Source organism: Talpa occidentalis, unplaced genomic scaffold (genome assembly GCF_014898055.3).
Source record: "Talpa occidentalis isolate TD23 unplaced genomic scaffold, MPIMG_talOcc4v2.1, whole genome shotgun sequence".
NCBI classification, from domain to species: domain Eukaryota; kingdom Metazoa; phylum Chordata; class Mammalia; order Eulipotyphla; family Talpidae; genus Talpa; species Talpa occidentalis.
Window position 1 is genome coordinate 88,702,408 of NW_026555331.1, and position 24,397 is coordinate 88,726,804.

At 36.3% G+C, this 24,397-nt stretch overlaps 1 protein-coding gene and 1 long non-coding RNA gene across 9 annotated transcripts in view; one reads left to right on the forward strand and one right to left on the reverse strand.

Annotated features, from left to right (window-relative positions):
* UMAD1 (UBAP1-MVB12-associated (UMA) domain containing 1) overlaps window positions 1-24,397 on the forward strand; it is a 317,588-nt gene that overhangs the window by 150,344 nt on the left and 142,847 nt on the right. The window contains exon 1 of one of the 8 annotated variants that reach the window (XM_054692386.1): window positions 1,485-1,778. The exons of the other annotated variants lie outside the window; for them this stretch is intronic. Coding sequence (XP_054548361.1) covers window positions 1,720-1,778 — 59 coding nt within the window. The 5' untranslated portion in view covers window positions 1,485-1,719. Of the gene's footprint in view, window positions 1-1,484; window positions 1,779-24,397 lie in introns of those variants that run through there. 8 annotated transcript variants of the gene reach the window in all.
* The window catches only part of LOC129145315 (uncharacterized), a 156,154-nt gene continuing 148,139 nt past the window's right edge, over window positions 16,383-24,397 (reverse strand). Inside the window, exons 2-3 of the long non-coding RNA XR_008550723.1 lie at window positions 20,107-20,380; window positions 16,383-17,081 (exon numbers count right to left, since the gene is read on the reverse strand). This is a non-coding gene — a long non-coding RNA (uncharacterized LOC129145315). The remainder of the gene's footprint in view (window positions 17,082-20,106; window positions 20,381-24,397) is intronic.

Genomic DNA, 24,397 nt, shown 5'->3' on the forward strand with positions numbered 1-24,397 from the left:
TTGGCCACCTCCTTATTCAGGCCTTAGTTCAAGTGTCACTTTTCATGACTACCTCAGCTAAAGTGGCCCTCCCCCAGTCACTTGTCACAGAGCCCTGTTTTGTTTTCTCCATCAGATTTATCAATGTTTGGATTATTTGTTTACTGTCTGCTTCCTCTGACTAAAACGAAAACAGACTTGTGTCTGGTATGTAGAAGGTGCTCAGTAAATACCTGTTAACTGATAACCTGGATTTTACTTAATGACATCCCCCATCTGTCAAAGTATGGGCCTGTAAATGTCATTCTGACTTATTCTTCTCACCCCACTCATCAACTCTATCAAGTCCTATAGATTCTATTTCACAGATATCTTCCAAATCTGGTTTCGCATACTCCAGTGAGGTCCTCTTCTGTTCACTAGATTGTTTTAAGATGAGCACTTTCTTTCCCAAATCCCTTTCTAAACATGAATGGCAAGTTGTATAACTTCTTGGTCTCATGTCTTGAAATCTGCAGATTAAAGTTCCCACTCAAAACCCTGTTCAAACATTCTCTCCTTGACTTTTTTCCCTGCTCCCCCCACCAGAGATAACCTCAATGTCCTCTTACTACCTGTTGTGACTTTTATGATTTCACTATGGTCTGAGGTAGAGACAGTACCTTAATTAGCTTGTATAACCTCAGCAACTAACACGCTATCCTGTCAGATACATAGTGTGACACAGATGCTATGTCTGATTTCTGCATGGGTAAGTTAATATCTGTGGATGCTGTCTTATAAGTAAATCTCTTCATTAAATTCTATTTTCCACCTTCATTATAATCTTTTAATCACAGCTTTTCCCCCTCACTGCAAAAAAAGAAAGTTTTTCTGATATTTCTTAGGCATTAATCCATAAAGGTCTAATTTACATGATTTTTGGCACCCTAACTACTTTAGTTAAAAAAAAAGTATAATGATTAATTTTTTAAAAAACTATATATCTGATTAAGAAGTTGTAACTATTTTACGTAGTAGGAAGGTTTCTCATTTTTATTTTTAATGGCTATATAAGAAATGCTGATATATTATTTAAAATGAGAACATATTTGAACAATTAGCCTAGGTTGTATAAATCTTAAAAATAACACTCTCGGTTGCCAAAATATCTCATTTTTCTAAGGACCTTTTAGAGAAAGTATCTTTTAGTATATAAAATAGGGGTTTTGGTTAATTCAAACATTTAGATCACTTACTGTTTTCAAGGTTGGACACAGGAGTGGGGAGGATATAACGATATGTAAAACTCCATGACTCTGATTTAGAGAATAAAAAATTCTCAATCTATTCATGGAAAATCAGAAAATTCCACAAGTCATTATAACAAAGCAGAATAAATATGTTCCTTAAACTCCAAAAATATAAAGGTATTTGAGATTTCAGTGGAGGAGGAAATATTAGGGAGTCAAGGCAGGCGAGCTTTGAACCATGAAGAAACTCTTTCTTATTCTTCATACAATTAATTTTTATATGATTAAGTTCCTGTGAAATGAAATCCTTCATTATGTACATTTTTAAAAATTCAGAAGCAAATCATGGTATTAAACTACACCATGAATGGCAATGACAGATAAGAAAGGGTTAATACAGAAATGTAACTTGGCCTTGATTACACTGTCATTTTAATGGCACTTAAAATATTTTGTTAAGTAGTCTGTGATATTTTCCTTACACTTTCTACCCCAAGAATACTTCAAGATGATGTTCCCTTTCCAAGTACAGCCTCCCACTGACATCATGGAAATTCTAGCATCTAGGTAAAATATAATTTGAGAAAAGGAGATCTGGATTGGACTTTAAATAAGTTAATTTTTATATATATTTATGAGATATTTTAATATGTTTAACCAAATAGCTCTGTGAAAAGCAGCATATTTACTTAGAGTAACTCATTAGAAGACTTTTTACTTTATGGAACTGAAAATAATAGAGCTCTCTCTCATTCCAGAAAATCATAACTTCTTAGTATGTTGGTCTCTTCACTTCCTGTCTCCAAATAGTTTAGGGTTTCTCTCAATGACAACTTACGTCAGTTACTAATGTTTCTACCTTATTGTTCCCAAAGTATCGTCACCTAAACTAGAAGAACTTGAGCAACATCATTGAACTATCTAATAATTGAATGTGGTTTCTTTCAGGTTGTGTTTTAGTCTATGTTTTCAGAGCCATTGGGAATTTTTAACCAGAGTCATCATGCTTTGGTGTGTGGAGTTTTGATGTGTGGAATTTTGGTGTCTGGAGCTGTGTGGTATAGGAATGACTTCAGTAAGCCCATGCAAACTTATTAAAATTAAGGTCTTTAGACTCTCATACTTGAGGGGAAAATTATAACTTGGAAGTAGTTATCCAATTGAAGAAAGATTATCCATATCTTCTATTTCTTCCTTTTTTATGTTGCCTTTCTGGGTAAAATTTGGTAGTGAGTTGAAATGACATTGCAGCTACTTACTGCCTCCTGCTATACTTAAGATTGGGTACAGCTTAAGAGGGTAAACCTACAGATTCATGGAGAGCCTGGTTTTGGGTCTTTGCCATTATGACTCATCCCTTAAGGGAATACACATTACAAGTAAGCAAGTCATTAGTATTCTTTTCTAATCTTCAGTTGTGGAAAGTGTTTTATATTGTGAAAACTGGAACCATTTTGCTACTAATTTACTAGAGGACCTGGTTTTTTACTTTGTAGGTAAACTATAGGTTTACTTATGTAAATTTCAGATGTTAATGTAACTATCTCCAATTTTGGTCACTATTATTTTCAGTCTATTTTTAGTGACACTTATTGTGTTTCTTGAATTTAAATTTCTTGTATGTAACTATGAGAATTATTCTTAAATTCACATTTATTTTTGGTCTTCCAAGACTGAGGAATACTGTATATTTATTTAGTTCATTGGCTTAAATATAAATTACAAAAACAAATAAATAAAAAACTCCCCACAAGACCACAATTCCATTTATATATTTGTCTTGAGTGACAACTAATTCACATATGCATATGGAGACACATATAAAATAATAACTAACAGATGGTATTGCTGTAAAGTAGGATTTATAAAGATTATTATCAGCTGGTGGTATTGAGCTACTCCTGTGGTTATACTGACAGAAGACACAAAAATTATTTATAATAATAAACTGTGACACTAATATCCCCCCAACTTCTGGTAAACCAAGTAGCTTATTGCATATTTAATATAATTTCTTAATGAAGACCTAAAACAATCTTACTGTCAGTTTATATTAGGAAACTTAATAGACAGCAATTGCAAAAACAATAATTAAGGTGGTAGCAACAACAACATGCTTTGCAAAAATCGGTAAGTGTGTGATACTAAATCTCTGGGAACTAAAGTCAGGATTTGGGGGACTTTTCTGTCTGTATTCAGTTCATTTAAACATGCATCTCAATCTAGTACACAGGTTTATAATTTTCTGTATATTATAAATAGTTGAATTACAAGCCAAAAATTCATAGTTCAATAATTCAGAAAACAAAAGATGATTTTTTGGAAAAAGGTATGGAATGCTCACATTAATGAAACATCCACTTTACTTTTACTGTTTTGTACTTCCCTTAGGTCCTTCAGCAAAGCTCTAGGAGCCTTCAGACATTGTAGGGAATAATTTGCTTGTTGCTTTTATTTCAGATAGCCATTAAAATGAATAAAAATGTCCATAATCTTGGCAAATTCCATATGATGTAAATTTTTACCACTCCCTTATAAGGGGAATGAGACTGTTCTCTTAAAAAGCTGAGTTCTGAGTGGAAAAGAATTGGGGTTGAGTGGTGTAGGAAAAGGTGACTGGAGAGAATCATTCTCAAGAATAGCAAATATCTACAGGATGCCAGGATTTTGCTTTTAAGAAATTTTGAGTATAACATGTTATATAAGTTGAAAATATTGGAATTATAAAAGATCATGAAACTCTTATTCTCACAGATAATTATAAATCCAAATCCAGTTATAATGGGTATTGATATTGAAAGCCATTTAATTGGTACAACCATTTTGGGAAAGCATTTTGGCAATAAATATCAAGAACTGTAAAGACGTTAATATACTCTGACAGTAATTCCACTTTTAGGTTTCTCCTCTAAGAAAATCATCTTTTAAATCCACAAGAAGTCAATGTGTAGAAAGATGGCAATCCATTCAATGGACTATTTTTCAATTTTTATAAATGAAATTTATGGGGTGTTTTCAATAAAATATAAAGATTTCTGGTTTTATAATTCAGTTAAATGGTTCAGAAACAAAGTTAAATGTACAGTATGACTGCTGCTGTATAAGAAATGTAGAAAAAGATGATGTAATATATAAAGTCTTTAAGAGTAGAATGATAGATATATGAATTAAATCATTCTTTCCAGTGATCTGGTTTTCCAATTTGTCTATAATGAGTGTATCTTACATTTTAAATGATAGTTAGGTTCACTGAAGGATAGTTTGTTTCATAAAAGAATTATTTTGTATGGAAATAAAAAGCATCTATTGAGGATGATCTGTAGGAGATATGTTAGTACTTTTCCTGCCTTGGCTCATTTAGATTTCAGATCTCTTAGTTGATCACAGCCCCACATCTGATCATGATTTGTCAAAACATATGTCCTCTCACCCAGAGGTCTTTCCAGCAGGGAAAAGAAGATTCAGGTGACTTGGAGGTTATTCTTCACATCTCATTGGAAATCATATGGCCCAAACTTTTCTCATGGATCAACTTCACTCTCAATGTCATTGTATCAGTGATGAAGTCATATTTCTTCCCAAAAAATTTTTGGGATATGTGTTTGAAACATAGATTTGTCTAAAAATCTTGTTTCTGGCTTTATATATTTAATGCTAGGACTTTTTGTATGAAGATTTTCATTTCTACCTTTATAATAGTTAATCACTTCTGAACCTTTTGGCTGAGATCAGGGATATAATTAAGAGAATGTAATTTTATCAGAAGGGTTCCAGGATCTTTGTTCTTTGTCCTAATATAAAACACTTTAAAATTTCTGATTTACTGGGAAGTGAAGTACAGTTGGATTATTGTACTGTTTATGTCATTTAAGCAGTGAATTTAATTCTTTGATGGGTTCTATGCAGGATACCTTTTGGGAACATTTGGTAGGGTACATTTCTCTAATCTTTATTTTCATTTGAATTACTAGGACATAGGATAGAATTGAAAGTACATTTTTGCTGGACTTCTCTTTTCACCAATTATTGTATTAAGGACAAGCTGCTAAGCTCCTGTTCAGTTTCCATTCTCGGTGAAGTAGGTGGATTAGATTTTCCTCCCCAGAAGTCATGACTCTTTACCTCTTTGGAAAATGAATTGGGATTTTGCCACCAAATACCAACCTTTATACTACTACTTTGGTGGGGAAAAGGGGAGGGAAGGAAGGGGCGGGGAAGGGGGGCTGCTGCATAATCAAGATTTTAAACATTGATTAATCAAGTTTTCATGCTTGTTAGGAAAGAACAGTCCAACAATCCTTGTAGGTAAGTTGTCAGGCTGCAAAAACTACTTCCAAAATTCTTGCTTAACAGGTCTCCCTTGGGAAATGATATATTTGGACTTTGGTAAAGGACAATTAAAACACTCACTTTACTATTATTTCTCTAAAATCTATAAACTCTTGACTTTTATACTTGACAATTAGATAGCATGGGTTGTTGATTGCTCAAAACATTGGCAAGAGAAATTAACTTGAGGCCTGCTTATCACAGTTTGTAAAGATTGTGTATTTTTGCTACAACCCTGAGTCTTCATTTCAGTTTTTCTGGAAAAAAATTATAATCGAAAGGTCAGAGTTCTGGTATTTTCTGGCTTTCATTGGGGTTAACTAGCACACTAAAACATAATGTTCATTCATCCTAGCCAGTAAGGTCAAACTTTGTGAGGTGTATGAGAGCTGCCCCTGTTTCCATCCAAAATGCACATATGGTGTGGGTAAGCCAGTAATGTGAGTTTTACGCAATGTTTCTGCTCATGTACACAGACTGTTGCTCAGCACCAATTATTCCTTGCCAGAAACCCGCTAACCTGCTGCTTCTGTAGCTCAGCTTGATGAAACTAGGTAGCTTAAAATGACCACATTGATATTTATTTAACTGTAGCAGTCTTGGTCTGTTAAAGTTATATAACTAACTGCCTACCTCATCTGTTGATTCATAGCTATTGACTGCAATTAGAATCAAAGAACTGGGGCCTTGTGACTGCATTGTGTGGAGCTGCGTCAGATCCCATATGTATGCTTATTATATGTGTGTAGAAGGAGGAATCAAAATGTGGAGTTACTAGCTTTTTGCTTAGAAAACTAGATCTGCTGTCTCCAGTTAGAAACTAATTTAAAATTCACATCGAATTTTCTCTGGATATTTTGATGGTCACATTATTGTCATGGCTTCCCATTTTCACTTTTGTGATTCTAAAATCCACAAAACCAGCAGGGTGAGAGAGCATGTTGGGAGAACAACTGCTCTGTATTTCCCACAGCCATCTTTTTTCTAATCCCCTGTTTTTTAATTAGTAGCAAATGGTCCTTATTTCTTCCTCCTCTGGTTTATGTTACACTTGTAACTTCTTGAGACTATATAAAGTTTAAATTAAAATGCAGCTATATTTATGTTGTTGTCACAACTAGATAGTCTTTTGAAGGATAAATTTCATCTGAGTCTTAGGCAAAAGCAAGGTAACATGCAGATGTGTTCTTGGTCTCACCGGTATTTTCTGAATAGTCTACTTAGTAGCTCTCGGAGAATTCTTTTTATGAGTATACTTAAGAGAATGGACCAAAGTAAATACATAGAAAAAAATGACACTTTACCTATGTAAATTGACATAGATTTGACATTTCTTTTCTAGGCCTAAAAAACCCGTGCCTTTACTGTAGATCATTTTTTATCATTTTTTTTAAATGAACCTCGTGTCCTTCCTATCCCATTCAATAATTGACATTAATTTCCATCCTTTCAAGAACTGTTTTATGTCTATTTTGTGATGTCATATTCCTAGGAACCTGCCTTTCACACATTGCCTTTTAAACTGGTTGAGAATTCACTACGGGTGTGAATTCGTAAGTTTTCTCTAACACCAGTTATGTACTAAAACCTCCTAATGTAAAAGCTAAAATAAAAGCCATAATTATTTCAATAGCAACCCACATGTTCTTTTGCCTTTTTATGCCACTTGGAGGAGAAGACAAGGCTGGCATATTCTATACCTAGAGCATAGTGATAATGGACCATTTAGATAATAATAAAAAGCCCCAAACTTTCTAACTAAAAAAGTCAGTAAACTATTGCACAATCCTGTTTAAGTTGATTTCATTTGGAGAATAATTTGAAAAGTATGTTATTTGTTTCTGAAGATATTCTGGGATCTTTTTACTAGATCAAGCTGGTCCGTCAGCGAGCTGCACGTATTTCTCTCATTGCTTGAGTGCTGCACAGATTGTCTTTCCCAAACTGTTTTTCAGCTTGATTGAATAACTCGGTGAGAAACTGTGGTGTGGAATTCACTATGACATTGATTATGGAGGTATTATAAGACATTGTGTACTACATTACATGGTTTTCCCTCATGAAGTTCCACTCAGGCCTTCCGAGCACTTACTCCTTCTACTCTAATAGAAAATATTGTTTCTCCCAAGGTGGTTATGCTCCCTTGTTCGCATGGCCATTGTTGTCAGCTTTGTACCCTAATCATTTTTCTCCTATTATCCTTTGGTAAGAAGAAGCTTAGAGCTAAATGTGCAACTTAGTTCTAGTCATTATTTAGGACTCTGTATGATCTGGATCTGCATATTTTTCTCTTATTTCCTTCTGTATTTTCTCTGGATGACACTTAATTCAGTGAGTCTTTTTGTTAGTTGCTCCAGATTCCTTGTATACAGGAAAGAGTTAAAATATGCACAAGTATGTAAGCTTATTTATGTAATACTTACATAAATAAACTTACATTTACAGTGTTCTTTTTATTTTAATAGGTTATGAAATAATATGACTTCTAGTTTTTGTTTCCTTTCACTCTTAAAGAAAACCATGTGGTAAAATTATACATAATTTTCCACTGTGAAAATGTGTTTGATGTTGGGTACCTTACTTTCTCTCTTATGTGGTGTCTGAAGCATGGACTTACACACTGATCACTAATTTCCAGTATAATGTGATTCCTTTAGGGTCCTTGGGCACATGTGAAAGGAGCCTCTTTCAGATCATCCACTTCATTCAGCTGCCTTCAAGCAGGGTGTAACTCAGGCGTCCACACCTCTCACTGTCTGCACATCAACCACTTCTCCACCTCTTTTTTTCATGCTCTTAATATATTTTTTGGATGGTTGACTAGTTGGGTTTTAGATATCATTAAGGAAAACTGAAGAAAAGTGACTCCCTACATTAGAGACACATTACCTTGGGAGTGGGGTGAATTCAGAGAATCCCTGCAGTGGCATGGATGGCTGGCAGAACATCAACTCTGTCATCTTTCTCACTTGGAGTTCTGGTCTTGGAGTCACTGTGTACTAGTATGGTGCCTTTGATAAAGTACTTAGCCCCTTAGATTTTCATGTCCCTGTTCTGTAAAGTGGGAATGGCCTATCTATCTTGCAAAGGTACTGTAAGAATTCAATGAGTTGGTATACAGTATTTAATGTCTAAATACATAGTGTATCTGACACATATTGGGCACACTATATTATAGTTTCTTTTTAAATTGGAAGAGGATTATGGTTGATGCCTTGAAAGCCATGCCAAAGTAGAATCAAAAGGATTAAATTAGTTAGGAATTATACTCAGCTGAGTCTTCCAGTCACCTGAAAGGGAGTGGCCTAAATTTTGGGCTGTATTTTTCCCATGTGGTAAGTCAGTAGAAGGCAGTGGAAGCATTGTTTTAGGAGCTCAAGTGTTTCAAGGCCAGTATTCTTTGAGTGTTGTTCTTTTCCTCATAGTTGCAAGATAGCTGTCGTGGCTCCAGCCACTTTATAGGAAGTTGGAAAGAGGAAGACAGGGAAAGGAGAGTAAAAGTACTTGTGTTCAGAAACTTTCCAAAAAGTCTCTAATAGATCTTTCTGGCCATATTGTGTCACTTGGCCAGCCCTAAGGGGCAGGGAGTCTGGGAAATGTTTTTAACTTGGTACCTCACTGTCCCAGCAAAATTGGGGCCCATTTCTAAGGAGGAAAGGGAAGATGAATGTTGGATAGGTTGTAAGCACTATCTGATATAGGTATGAATTTTTGTTGTTGTTGTTGTTGCTGTTCAGAGCTTTATTTTTCCAACAATAATCATCAGTAGGTTTGGGGATGGAGGTGGAGTTGGGAGAAAAACCCATTGTTGATAGTTGGATTCTTTTAGGAGGCAGGAAATCTTTGAGTAGTTAAAGTGGGGGAATAAAGGTGAATATTTGGTTTATTACTTTTTTTAAATCTATGATCAGCTACGTGTGGTGCTGGTAGCAACTTCACATATATTATCTCACTAAGTGGTCTGTGTGTTTTATGGAGGAGGAAAGCAAGAGCTAAGAATATCAGTTTCCCAAGGTCACCCTACCAGTAGCAGTAGTGGAGTTGGAATTCAGACCTGCACCTGACTGACCAAAATCTTTGCACTCTTTTGTTTTCTGGCATAGTTCAGCAGAAACCTATCGCACTTTGCTTTTTTATTTTCCATATTTTCCTCTACTATTGGGGTCCATAATAACTATATGCTGATTTATTTGTATATAGGATTGCACAGAGCAGTATATAAAGAATTGCTGCTTTGGGTTGCAAGGTGGTAATGACAGGCATGGGAGAGGCACAGGGAGTAATACTCTCTTGTCACCACCACCCAAAGGTGCTGGTGGCTTCCTTTGTATTTCTGTGTCTAGTCAGTAGCACCTAGGGACATTCTTTAGGACGAAGGAAATATGGCAAAGCAGCATTGACAAACGTCTGGGAGCCAGACTCCAAAACTAAGATCTGAGAGAATGATTTGGTGTGGAGACAGGAATCTCAAGTCAAAAGCTGGGGGAATAATCTTTAACTTCCTCCCCTGTCAGCCCAGTTGGCCACCATGTGACTTTGTTTCTATCTCATATACCTACTTCACTATTTGTCCTGCCCTGCCCCCTCCAACTCTAATAGTTTAGGCCTTATTGTTTGTCACATGAATTATTGCAAAGGGGTTCTGAAATGACCTCCTGACCCCTTTTACTTTCATTCAGTCCATTTGCTCACAGGTATGGCCATGAGGTTTTAGAGGTTCTTTAATGGCTTGTAGAGTACGTCCAGTAGCGTCTGTCTGATGTGTGTGGCCTTCATGACTTGGCCCTGCCCTCCCTATAAACTTCTAGATCTGATCTGTGTTGCCAGAGTTTCTTATCATGTCATGAGCATATGCCTTTCTCCTAGAATGTGTATATGCAATTTTATTCTTTTCCTGGAGAGTTTTCTTTACCACTGACCCATTATGTTCACTTGGAAAATTCCTGTTCATCCATCACACCTCTCTGCTCAAGCATCTTTGTGTTGGATGCCATCTTTGTCCCCTGACACAGAGTAAAGGCCTCTCTTCTGCTCCCTTAGCACCACATGCATGCCTCTGTTCTAGCCCCTTGCATTTTCATGAGGCGCATCATGTTCCCTGTGTCTCGCACTGTGTGTGGCAGGTGTCAGCCTCTCAAATGTTTGCTGTGTGCAAGAATGAATGTTTAGTTTAGACCAAAGACAGAATAACTTACTGTGTAGTTAATTATTCTAGCTTTGAAACACTAAGTTTGAACAAGCTCTTTAGTTTTTCAATACAGGATAATGGGATGTGTGTTGATAAAATTACTCCATTTCTCTGAATTGAATTATCACCAGGTTCTTCCAGTTTTTTGCTTTTCCAGATTCTCTTCTGTCCTATTAGGTCAACTCAAGGATAAATCTGATTCCTAAATCCTAAAGAGACTCTTTGTAATATTTTGTCTCTTTTCAAAACTCAATTGTGTTTTGGAAGTTTTTCCTTTTGTTGACTGTCTTGGCATTGATTACTGACTGAAGACACACTTGAAATGGTATTTTTTAAATGATCTAAAATGTTTTTTCCCTTATTTTTAAGCAGCAATTCTTAAGTGCCTTTTTTTCTGTTGTTAAATAGCTAAATTTGGGGGCAAAGTACTTAACACAAGACTTTCACACAAGCACTAAGAATTTGACAAAATAGGTCCCCCACATGCTTATTATTTACTTAGAGAATGAGCAAGGTAAAGAAGAAGAAAAAAAATAAGCATCTGGAAATTTCCTACAAGCCAAGAATTTTATTGTTCAAGTTTTAATATGTCAATGTTTACATTCAGCAGTAGCTTATGGTCTGCTATGTATGACAAGTTATAGGTCATTATTAGAAGGATGGAGGATTCTTGAAATTGTGATCTCATTTGTTACTGAAACCATAATGCCTAAAACAAATACATAATAAGTGTCAACTAAATAGTTGCTGAAGGAAGAAAGAAGGAAGCAGTGACAAGTAGCACTTCAGTTATCCAGAACCTGGGCAGCCTGTACCACAGTGAATTTGCAAGTCCAAAGTCAGTGAAAGAGAGTTCCCACATTCATACGCCATGTCTACGGAGACTCTGCAGAAGGCACCTTGTGCAAAAGAACCACTGAATTAGATCAGAAAGAGGTAGGCCATTTTTAATTGGATAAGCCTCCAGAGGTGCCACTTGTTTTTTGAAACCTCTACCTCATGCCTGCTGACATTGAGAACCTAAACCAGTGTTCTTTGCCTTTGACTTTAATACCTGCAGTTTTGCTCTGAAAGAAAAAGTAAATTCAAATTCTAATATAAGGTTATTTAGTCACAGAAGATCCCATGAGTAACTCTGCATTGGCACTTCCATCATCACTTTACTAAAATCTGTATATCACAGATAATAGATTACAAGCCTTTCACTTCTTAGCCAAGTGCATTTTTGAACCATCAGACCATTTCATTTATTTCCATAACTATTTCTCAAGCACTGTGTTTGGACACAGCTCTGTTAAACATTATTTTTCATGCCTGAAAATTTCTGGACTACTGCTCCATTGAAGATTTGTGGTTAAAAAAAAAAAGGGTTTTACTTCTAAAAGTTCACTATTGCAAGATCAAACCAGACAGTTGACTCTAACTATGTCTTTCAAAGGTAATCATCACTGAAGCAAATTTTAGGGCATCACAAGGCTAACCATCAATTAACCAAATGAATCAGTTAATCATACCACTGCTTTCCGCAATCAAATTAAGTGTTAAGAAGTTGCTAATGTGAAGAGGTAGTGCTATCAGAGAGTATGAGATCTGACAATGATATTAGAATTATAGGTTAAATTACACATAAATTATAGATAAATGCATAATAATCTGACTATGTTTTGCTTTTTGACATTTAACTTTGTTTCTTAATCTCATAAGAGGGTGAATATTCTGTTTTATCTCAAGATTTTTTTTGTTGATTATAAAACCTATAATTCCACTAATGTTTTGGTCTGTAATATATTTCCTAGAATTGTCAGTCGATTCAAAACTCAAACTTGAAAATTTTCTAACAGTAAATAAGAACAAAATGAACTGGTAGTCATTGTAAAAATAATATATTTTTTTAAATTTTGAATATTTGGATTTGGGGATTAAATACTGGCACCTTGTCACTTATTTTTCTACTAATGATCATCTCTGCTTCAGCTCTTTAAAATGGCCTGCTGGGTTTCAGTTTAGCATGCAAGCCCTTAAGCTGTCTTTTGTCATTTCATAAGGGCCAAAGAGCTTGTTAGCTTGGAATTTAGTGTATTTTGGTACTCATTTGTTTTTAGTTATTCTTTTCTTGATTTTTTGGAACTCTTTTCATGAGGAAATGCCACGATTCTTACCAATTAGTCATAAACCAGTTTAGATTTAGGAATTACATAATTTACTTTGAAACACTCCTTTATTCAAATTGCAAATGATAAAGATGTGAATACTTCCCTGAACTTTGGATGATGTGGGATAATTAGAGTCTCAGAGAAAAACTAAAACTTCTGAAATTTGTGGCCAAATCAAATGTGGTCAGTGAAAATAGATAGCATACTTATTAATGAAAATTAAGCATTAACGTTTTAGGATTTAGTCCCTGGTTTTAGTGGTATATATGCTTTTTTGTTTTTACTGTGTTCATTAACACAAAGAACAAGTAACCTTACTAGTGGTTTGAGATTTGACTCACAGGAAAACATTGGGTAGTAATTAAGAACAAGGCTTTTGTTTTTTAGTTTGTGAAATGTTAACTACACAGTCTAATGTGGTTGCAACTTGCCACATGTGGCTATTAAGCACTTGAAATGTGACTAGTTGAATTCAAATGTGCTGTGTTAAATATATACTGGGATGGAAGAAACGATTGTAAAGTACCTCAGTAATAGTTTATATTGATTACATGTTGCCATAATATTTTGTATTTTGGAAAAAATAGTGTTAAAATTTCTGACTACCAGAAAAATTTAAATTACATACGTGGCTCACCTTATAGTTTTACTGGAGAATGCCAGTCTACTAATTTAAAACAATCCTTATTGTGTATAGTACATATTAGCTATAAACAGCATATTTGATTCAGCTTCTCACGTCTTAAACTGTCAATCCATATACCATCAATCCTTTTGGAAGTCTGGGAAGCCCAATTATTCTTTTTTTCCTTCCTTTTGTGTCTTTCTCTGTGTATTTTATTTACTTTTTATTATTTTTTAATATTTTATATAATTCTTACATCAATTTTCATTTTTGCACAGTGTGTGCATTTTCATTTTGGTTATAGTCACTATACAATTCCCACCCCTCTTATTTTGGCCCCAATCCCTCTTTTCTCTGCACCCCCCCCCCCATAGTGTGTCTCTGGTTTATCGTTATTTGCTGATTTTAATTTTTTCTTTGGAATGGTCCGCTGTGATTCAGTGGACGAGAGCGATGGATAGTTAAGGGACTAAGTGCCACTCCTGTCGCGAAAACGCATGAACGCTGCCTGCTCTTTCTTTTCTATCTCTTCCCTGATGGCTTTTCCCTGGCTGTTAGCAATTGATTATTTAATATTTATAGAAATGCAAATTTAAAATAACACAAGTCCCAATTCATATATTAGCATATACCATCAGTTCTGGTATGTCATAATCTACCATGTCTTATTTACGGTTCTTAGTTTAATATTCTGTCACACACTACTTTATTACATATCACTACTAGTAATAATAGTCATAGCCAAAAATGAGTTTTTGATATTGTGCTTTTATAGGAAACCAGCTGAAGTAGAACCATGCATGTTGTAGGAGATGAGACGTAAGCATTTATTATCAGCTTCTCTTTTCCAGTGAGATTTATTTCCTTTGTGAAGGTAATCATATAAAATCTGTGGGTACTTTATCAGTTTATTTTTAATTAAAGAAGGTAAAATAACAAGGTTTTGGAACCCTGGTATTAGTAGATTAATGTCATAGGAGGTTAGGGGGAGAAAGGCAGTTGCATGGATGTTGATAATAAAATATGTAAAGGTCACTGTGTGAAGATAAAATGTCATACTTAGATTAGTCAGTCATCTCTTGTTTCTGAAAAAATAATAAGTTAATCTTGTTTCAAAAAATCCCAAAGACGGATAGTTTTCTTCTTAATGCCTTTCATCTTGGGCAATCTTTTGTACGTCGTGCAAAGGACCATACAATTAGCATGAAATGAGAGAGCGCTTTTTAAATTTGATGAATAAGGGCTCTTTTCTCCAGCTGATATGCATGCAAGGTAGGAGGTCTGTATCTCTCCAGCAGACAGACTATTGGTATCTACCCTATAAGTAGCTCCCAGCTCATATCTGGGGCTTAATGAGCAAAGAAGTTGGAAGTAATAAAAGTGAACTTAAAATGCATAAAAATAGCCACAACACTTTAGTGTAAAAGCTACACGATGCCCACGTTTGAACAATTGGATTTCCACCTGCCCTTGATTTCAGACGTGCCCCTGCTACCCTCTTTTGAGGACATATTACTAAGATCTACATGAACAACTTTTTTGGGGTTGTCTTGTATTAATTTTTTTCTGAAATGTTGACAGAAAACATACTTTTGTGATCTCTCTTGAGCAGACTTTTTATGCCTGTATTCTGGTGGTCTCTTTACTTTTTGGAAATACTTGTTTTTGAGGTATTAGTACCTCGTAGAATAATGTTCATTGACATGTTATTTAAAATGTGTTAATATGCTGTTTTATTAACTAGGAGAGTGGACCCCCCCCTCTCCTTACGACTTTATTTATACAAGGAACAGTTTTTAAAAGATGAGATTCCCCAAGTTGTTGGGAAAATTTTTATTACTTTCTAGTTTCTTATGCTCACATTTTTATGTTTTTGTGTTTCATAATTCCCCCATTTGTAGCTAATAACATTTCCTATTGCATAAAACATTTCCTATTCCTATTGCAAAAAAGAAGCGAAAGTGCCATAAATAAGATAACTGGGCCATTAATTAATTTTTCCCCATAAGGAGCTACCATAATTAGAACCACCAGATTTAGCAAATAAAATACTGGATGCTAAGTTTGACCTACACAACATTTGGATTATACTTAGACTAAAAGAATCTATATTTGATCTCTGACAACCATAACCATAACTCAGTTCTCTTATTAACTACCAACAAATTCCTGAGTCTTGTAAATTCTATGCTTGGCCCTCCTGCCCAATGCTGTTTGCTGATCATCCAAGCTCATCCCAGTACTTAGAGATGATGCTATAATACAATGAAGCCCAAAATACATCAAGCATGTTTTTTCATTTATCCACATATTTTGTGGGGAGAAGGGATACATTCTATACTCATGTTGCCTTTCTCAATTTAAGAAAAAAATGTTCTCTTATTAAGCGATAGTATTGATTCTGAAATCTAAGAGTGCTCCTCCAACAGAATTCAGATTCTCCTTCTTACCTGCTTCTATTTTTGGCTTATTTAGTATAAAATCTCTAGTAGTATAATTACATCTAAAACAAAAGTGAATTCAGAGAACGTGCATGGAGGGCAGGTATGTGAAAAGACCCTTCTACAACGAATGGTGCTGTGTAGATGGAAGATTTTGACTTCCTCCTCCTCCACACAACAGAACCAGGGGAGAGCCACTCAACATGCATGTCCTTCTCATCTGTACAATTATCAAGGTCCCTAGGTGATGCTCTTTCCTGCAGCTATGCTCCCTTCCAAATTGATAGCCAGAGGTGGTTTTTCTAAAACATGCATCTTAATCACTGAAGGTGAGTGAGTAGTTTATCACATACAGTCCATGCTAACTAGCATGGCATTCAATGCCCTTTTTTTTTTTTTTTAGATTTATTTATTTTTATTTATTTGTTTGTTTGTTTATTTATTTATTTAAGCAAGCACTGGGTACAGTCAGAGGCTCAGGAGGGTGAGAGAATTCACCAGAGCCAGAGAGGGGAGCAGAGCAGGTAGAAGGACTGAAGCACAGTGCTGAGGGGAGCAGCAGGCAGCAGGAGAGGTCTGCGCGCCATGCGGGACCCTCCTCCAGTGGCCAGGGAGCAGCCGGGGATCGAACTGGCGCTGCAGAGGCTGCGGGCAGCTTCGCAACCCAGCGCTCAACCGCTGTGCCACCGGGGAGGCCCCTCAATGCCCTTTCTGATCTGGTATCTACTTAACGCCCCTTCTACCTCTGCTGCAGCAATAACCATAATGCCATAGCAATAACAAATACAGGTAGTGCCTCAATCATACCATGCTCCTCACGTCCCCAGCTATTTGGGCATTTTCCTTCTGATTGACATGCAGATTTCCATTCATCTCCCTAGCAGAATCCTCTTCATCCTTGAAAATCCAGTACATTGCTCTTTGAGACATCCCTTGGCCACCACCCTTCCTAATCCTAAGAGTGACTTCTGTTATCCTGCTTTAGCTTCTGTAAGATCTTGTGGTATCACATCCACCGCAGTTGATTTTAGTGGTTTATTCATATGTCTGTCTCTTACAGAAGGTTGCAAGGTTTTTGAGACAAGATGTTATCATCCTCTTAATTTCCAAATCTTTAGATTTTAGCACAGGAGCCTAGAAAATAACAGAGAAGTGTTTGAATGCCAGAAAGGATTAGCTGTCCACTAGGTAAATCCACGCTTGTTGAACTGGTCCTTTGTGTTAGCTGCCCACTCTGAGAGTTTTGCCTTGTCTTTCACATCAAGTGGTGAATAGAAATTAACTCTTAATTTTCGCCTGAATAGCTAATCTACCAGTGCTGTTTATTAGTTAACTCTATAATTTTTTTATAGAGTGAAAAATACCCTCCCATATGGAAGGGTGGTCTTGGGCAGCCTTACTTGATAAATAAATGTGAGTTTTCCTTTGACACCCTTTCCTTCAGGTGTATAATACCTCCCTCACCCCACCCCAGCTTTCTTCTTTACCTCCTACCCCTAAGGCTACCTGTCAGTCCTTTTTTGGCTTTTGGGAACAGAGTGGAGAGGGAGGAAGAGATTGTTACTGTGGTAGCTTGTCCCCTTTCTTGACTAGTCTTCCTACAGGAAAACTTACTTGTCTTATTTTGCACTTCCTTGGGGCCTAGGCCATCATGGAAGTTAAGTAATAAATTCACAATGAGATACTCAATTATATTGATCGCTTAACATGTAATTCTTCGACAATACTTGCATTTTAACAGATGCTTTCAATCCCTATCTCTATAGGACAAATAATACTGGCATGATACGTTTTATAGTATCAAAGAAAAAGGTGTTTTTGACTAAGCTGGGTAACTTTTAATCACCCTTCAAATAGTATTACCTGTAGTAGTGCCTGTAATGTGTATATACATGAATGACTTAGCAATTGCCAATAATGGATAATATTAAACTGATGGCTTAAACAATGCAGGTGTTTATTTTCATCGAAAAATTTCTGAGGCAGTTGAGCACCCATATAATGGCTCCATGCTACCATCAATGCCCTGTATATCTTGTCTTTCTGCTCTACCACCTTTTCTGTGTGGCTTCCATATATGCCAGCTTGCCTCTTGGTTGCAAAATGGCGACTGGATTGAGGCAAAAGGGAGACTCTCATTACTTGTTCCAAAGCCCCATCCAACATCTTGTGCTTATTTCTCATTGGCTACCTGTACCAATAAAGATGACTGGGAAATAATGTTGGTCAGGCATATTGCCAGGGTAGTTATCTAATGCAAAAGGAGAAGGGGAGATGCCCACTGATAAGCAACTAATAATCTTACAGCAATTCAAATTAGGGCAAAAATCTGTTATCTTTTGCCTTTTGAGAATCATTCAAATAAAAAAAACGAGGACTAAAAAAATTAGTTAATAGTTTAATAAAATTTCCTTTAGGATGCCATTATTTTAATGAAATATTAGGAACTGTACAACTATTCAAAAATGTTTTATGTGTGCCTACTGTTTGCATAGTGCTATGGTCAGAGTCAAGGTGAAGTTTTTGCCCTCAATTATTTTTATATTCCCCATACAATTATAACCCCCTTATTTTGACCCCAATCCCTCCTTTCCCTGCCCCCCACCCCCCATAGAGTGTCTCTGGCTCATAGTTGTTGATTTTGATATTTTCTTTCTTATAGTTATTCTTTTTCCTGGTCCCTTATTTAAGTTTTCTAGATTCCTGCTATGAGTGAGACCATCCAGTATTTTTCTTTTTCTTTCTGGCATATTTCGCTGAGCATGATCCCTTCCAGCTCCATCCATGTTGCTGCAAATTGCATGTGTTATCTTTTTTGATTGCTGAGTAATATTCCATGGTGTATATGTACCACATCTTCTTGATCCAGTCATCTATTTTTTGCCCTCAATTGTTTTATCACTAATAATCCAGGTCACAGACACATTAAATTTAAATAATGGTATATTATGTCACATGATTATGTGCTAATCATAGTAAAAACTAAATCATATAATACAGCTTAAGTCTACAGAAGTTCAGAATTTAGAGTATGATCACTATGGCTACAGACACCAAGGAGTGACTTCTGTACAAAGTAAATGAGTAGATTTGACAAAAAACAAGAATGGGAAAGGTAGTCCCTCACCTTTGATTTATACTACCTATTTTAGGATATTTATATTTAATACATCATTATGTTTAAAAATAGTAGTAGTATTATGAATACTTTTTAGTTTTTTCCAACAAGTGACCCAAGTTTTAACTTAATGCTACATTTAAAGAAAAAAATTTATGCTAATACTATAGCTGTAAGGCCACTTTTTAATTGCCACCTACAAGGTAACTTAAAAAAGGATATGAAATATGTTAAATACAAGATGAAGTAGTAGTAGTAATAATCCTAAATCAAAGAGCAATTCTTTAGAGGGAAAAATGGAACATTCTGTGATTTGTAAGTAGTTAATGAGTATTTGGCTCCATGATATGTTAAGACAAAGGTGATGTTCTACATCCAAGATGATTCTGGCCCTACTGTTAATGTTAGCCAGTAGCAAAAATTCTAATACACATGTATATAAAGTTGGAAAGGTATAGTTGACACCTTCTTTCAAAGGTGGTTTGTAGAATCAGTTTTTAACCAAAATGGTATAGATGGCCTTTTTGGTTCATGTATGTTTCAAAAAGCCAGTATCGGGCCATTTTTAGACTTGTGCTCTTCATTTGAATGTGTCGGGGTATTGGACAGTGTCCAAAAAGTGGTAGAACAAAAGGGTTCCTTTGCCAGTCACCACTGCCATCTTGTTTGGAGAAATACTTAGGAAAACATTTCCCCATGTTTTGTTTTCACTGAATTCTTCATTTGAATTTACAACCCAGTGTTATGGGAAGCAGAGGGTTTTTTGGATAGTTGCTGGTTGGTAAAATGATTGGAGGTGGCTATATGACTGCTTCCCAGAGCTCTGCTATTCTGGAACTGGCAGTCAGTAATAATTAAAGCTATTATTCATTGCTCTTTTTCTGTGCTTAGACACTCTGCTGAGTGTATTTTATGTGCATATATCACTTTAGCTGAGAAAACCTTCACTCAAGAAAAGTGAATTGACTTGCCCAGATCACTTAGCTAATATGTGGCACAAACTTGAATTCAGGTGAATTGGACTCAACCCAAACACTTAACTGCAAAATCACTGAATCAGAATTGGGGGTGTGCCGCAGGCTTTCCAGAGGCCCTTGCTCTGCCTTCATTGCAGCCAGGCCAGTCCTCAGAGACAACATTCGTGCCGATCTCTATGTTTACACCTCTGCAAGTGCCACCACTTGCAGACCTCGTTTGCCCTCCAGACTTCTTTCTTGCTCACGAAGACCTCCTGAATCCAAGCCTCCCACTGCTCCTGTTCCTCAGCACTTGCATAACCAGTGGTACAGACCGCCATTCCTCAGGTATTCCTATCCTGGAGATTAGAAAATATTATGATGAGCAGTTGATTAGCCCAGATCATCTAAGCGCTCTAAATAGCAAATCTAAAAATATGACCTCTGTTTTGTATGCAATTAAGAGGTCATTGGCAATAATGTTATTTTCATACTAGGGTAGATAAAAGCTTTTCTTCAAAACAAAAAGATGATTCAATATTAGTAGGGGCACAATTCTAATTATATCACATTGATATTATTCATGTCACTTTCTAAGGAAATACTGTGTTGCAGTATCTCCCAAACATGCCCATGTTCTTTGTGTGGCAATTTTTAGCATTAGCACTAATGAGCACTTAATCTTGGACATAGCAGCTAACGAGTTTTCATAACTAACTTGGTAATAAGGGTAACATTTAGGAAATGGGTTTTTTAAAATATCATTTAGTGAACATCAGCAACATTCAACACCATCTCCAGTCAACAGGTAACCTAACAGTAATAATTGCCTGCAGGTTTGGGGACTAAGTGATTTCTTCTTGATTTTAAATTGATTTATCCAGCCAGTAAATTTTAAACATTTTGGATCACAGTTTTCCATTATCCCTGGCAATGTGAGAGGGGGATAGAAAGATCCTCCTGAGTGGAAGTCATTTGACGCTCTGAAAAAAAATTGAAGCAAATTTTCCTTTTCATAAATGGAAATAAACAGAAAGAAAAATGCTGAAAACTGAGCTAGAAATAGAACCACAATACAGCTTAGGCCTCCTCATGTCTCATGCAACTCATCCTTTTCTTCGCATTTAATTATTCACTAGCTCCTGTCAGAGTGTCTCTTGTTTGTCCTCTCCTTTACCTCTCCCATGCCAGCACCCAGCGATCAGACCCTACTTATCCCTCTTCTGATTTATTACAGAGCCTTGTGACTGCTCATTCTTCCTCCTGACTTTTGCCTTTTTGGTCTATTCTTTACATGGTGGCAGAGTTTTCTACTTTAAAAAAGAAAGAAAATGTGATATTACACCTGTCTCCCCTCCCTCCCTCAAAAACCTATAGTGTTACCTGTTACTTAACAGGAATATACAAAGCTGAGCCTGGCATCTGCAGCTCTTGCCAGGCTTCCCAAGGCCTGCATTCTACCTCCCTCTCTATGATAGGATCTTTTCTCACTTCCCCACCACATCTGCTGCTTGCCTAGCTTGGTCCCTGGCTCTTAGCAATGGGGTATGGACGCCCTTTTGAAGCAACAGCTGTGGGGCTCAGCCCCATCCCTCAAGCCCAGGCCAGAAGTGTTCCCAGGACCTTCCAGGCTTAGCCTTTGGAAGTCACTTCTCCCTTCAGGCCCTCCTACACTGTCTTGTTCCTTCTGTTGGGCATTTTTTAGAATTGATAATGATGTATTCTAGTGTCTCTTTTCTTCCTTCATGTGTTTTTCTTTTCTTCTGAGTGTCCCATAGCTTGAGCAGACTTTGTAGTGTAGAAACACAGACATACCGATTCTTACCTTCAACATGTTATTTTTTTTTCTATTTTTCTTATCCCTGACCTTCTATTTCAATGTTTTCATTAGTTTTCTATTGGATATTGCCTCAAAACCTTTGTAGGAAGAGGGGTAGTAGACTTGAGTATAAATAAACACGTGGACCAGAGGGCCATGAAAACAGGAACTATGTGTTGTTCACCTCTGCGTCTTCCCACAGTGTGTCTTCAAATATACTTCAGATACAGATAAGTGAATTAAACTGGATATATTTATAGCTTTACATCTTTGCAAGTAGTTGCATGGAGAACTAATCAATTTTGATGAAGCTACAATTTTTTTTCATTATAAAATTAGTCCTTAAAAATGTATTTGTTGTTAAAAACCAACCCTGTATCACTCTCATTGTTAAAGAATATAAGTTATATCAAATACTAGTGATCTATTTATGCAATTATAAGGAAAATTGTTTGCATTGAGATAGATATTCCAGGTGAGTGTAAATTGGATGCTTCTAATAATTTGATGTAAATTTACAAGTTAGAATTAAGATAATGTGAATTTATACTCTGTTCTAGTTCCTCACCCCATGTCGTCATATCCAGCACGTCATCATCACACAATTGCTATGTTCAAAATATTCTAAGCTCCATCTCTGGGAAAAATATATTCATGGGGGGATACTTTGTATATGATCATCAAATCAAATATTTGATGATCCTTCTTGATACTCTTTCTCTATGTTCCCTTGAATAAAGGAAGTTAAAGTGGGATCTAAATCACAAGCCAGTTTTACTATTCTGAAATTTGATGACTTAGTTTCACAATGTTTATAGGCTCATTTTTGCTGAGTGTGTGAAGCCAGCTCCTTGTTTCACCTCCCCAGTGACTGAGTCAGTGTTGAGAGCGCAGGGCTAGGAACTAACATTCCCTTTGTGGCTTTTTGACAATTACCTAACTTTCCTGTATTTTTCTCTGTATTGACACCACTGGGATAATCACCTTTCATACCTCGTAGGAGTATTGTGAGATTAATTAATGTTTGTAAAGTGTTTTCAGGATTACGATGAAAGGTATTAATTTGTAAGCATGTGGTATTATTATAATTATTAGTAGTAATAGGGGTGGTTGTTTAATGCAAATTTTTGTCTAAGTGTAGTGTCATATTTTCAAAGGACAATCTCTCTCTTTGTGGCCAGATGTGGATACAATTAACCCTTTACCCTTCATTTTGAAGATACAATTAGCCAATTGTGTGTGCAATTAGACGTGTGTGCAGTTTTTGCCAGAACAACTAATTACAGCCTTGGTAAAAGTTCTTTTGAAAATGCTGGCCCTTTGAATCTTGACTGTCCCTATCTGTGTAATAAACAATTTGTGCTGAGCATATTTGGAGGCCATGGAGGCTCCTGAATGCTTTTGCGGTTACTGGAGAAAGATTTTACTTTCTTGAAACCATAGCTTTGTATTTTGCCATCAAGCCTAAAAAGCCTTTCACATAGTTCTGGTTTCAAAGGTTTTATTGATTTTTTTCTTATAATCTTGACATTCAGCTGAAAGATTTTCCAGAGACTGCATTTTGTGAAACAGGTTTTTCTCTTGTAATTTTTTTTTCTCCCTTGAAAACTCCATTTCCTTTCTATCTTTATCCAAACACACCATCTCATATTCTCCTTACTCACTAAACAGTGAGTGAAGCAGATTAGTTCTGATCCTCTCTTCCCAGCCAGGGCCTTGTGACACCATTTTATAGGGGACATTTAATCACTATAATGTAAATTCTATTTATACTGAAGAGTACAAAGAATACTGATCAGACCAGGAAGATACTGTTATATCCATTTATCTCCACTGATATCCTGTTATTAAAAGGGGAATGTGCAGAGCTTTTAATGGTAAGTTTCAAAACAGCCTCTTAAAATGTCTGCTCTTTCACACCTCTCATTGATAATTCTTTAGCTTGACTCCATGTAAAGAACCATGCTACCACCCAAGGTGAGCAAAGTGCTGAAGAGAAAAAAGATGCTCAGGGTGTGGAAGGGACCTTCAGTGGAGATGGGGACCATACTGATAAGGTGCACTGAAGATAAGACCTGCACCTAGGCCAACTTTTGATAGACAAAGGGCAAGTCGAATAGATCAAAGGGAATATTTAGTCTGAGCAAAGATGACAACCTGCTAAAACACAGGCAGGTTTAGGAAAAGAACCTCTAGATTGGTTTTGCTGGAATTGTAGTAAAGAAATGGTAGAAGATCAGAAAGCCAAATTGGGCCCCACGTGGAAGGCCCTGAAAGTTAGTGGAAACATTTATAATTAATTCAGCTGTCAACATAAAGCCACTCTATGATTTTGAGAACATTATGGTTGGAGCTGTGCTGTGCAATTAAGCTGGCCCCAGTGTGCCAGATCAACTGCAGTGAGGACAGGCCAGAGGAGATATAGTCAATGTTGCCAAAATTAAGAGCAGTCATTTCTGGACTGTTAGTCTTGAGAGTGAAAAAGAATTATTATATCTACAAGGCATAATGTAGAGTTAATATTTCTTCATGATGGCAACGGTCCTGAGATAGAGGT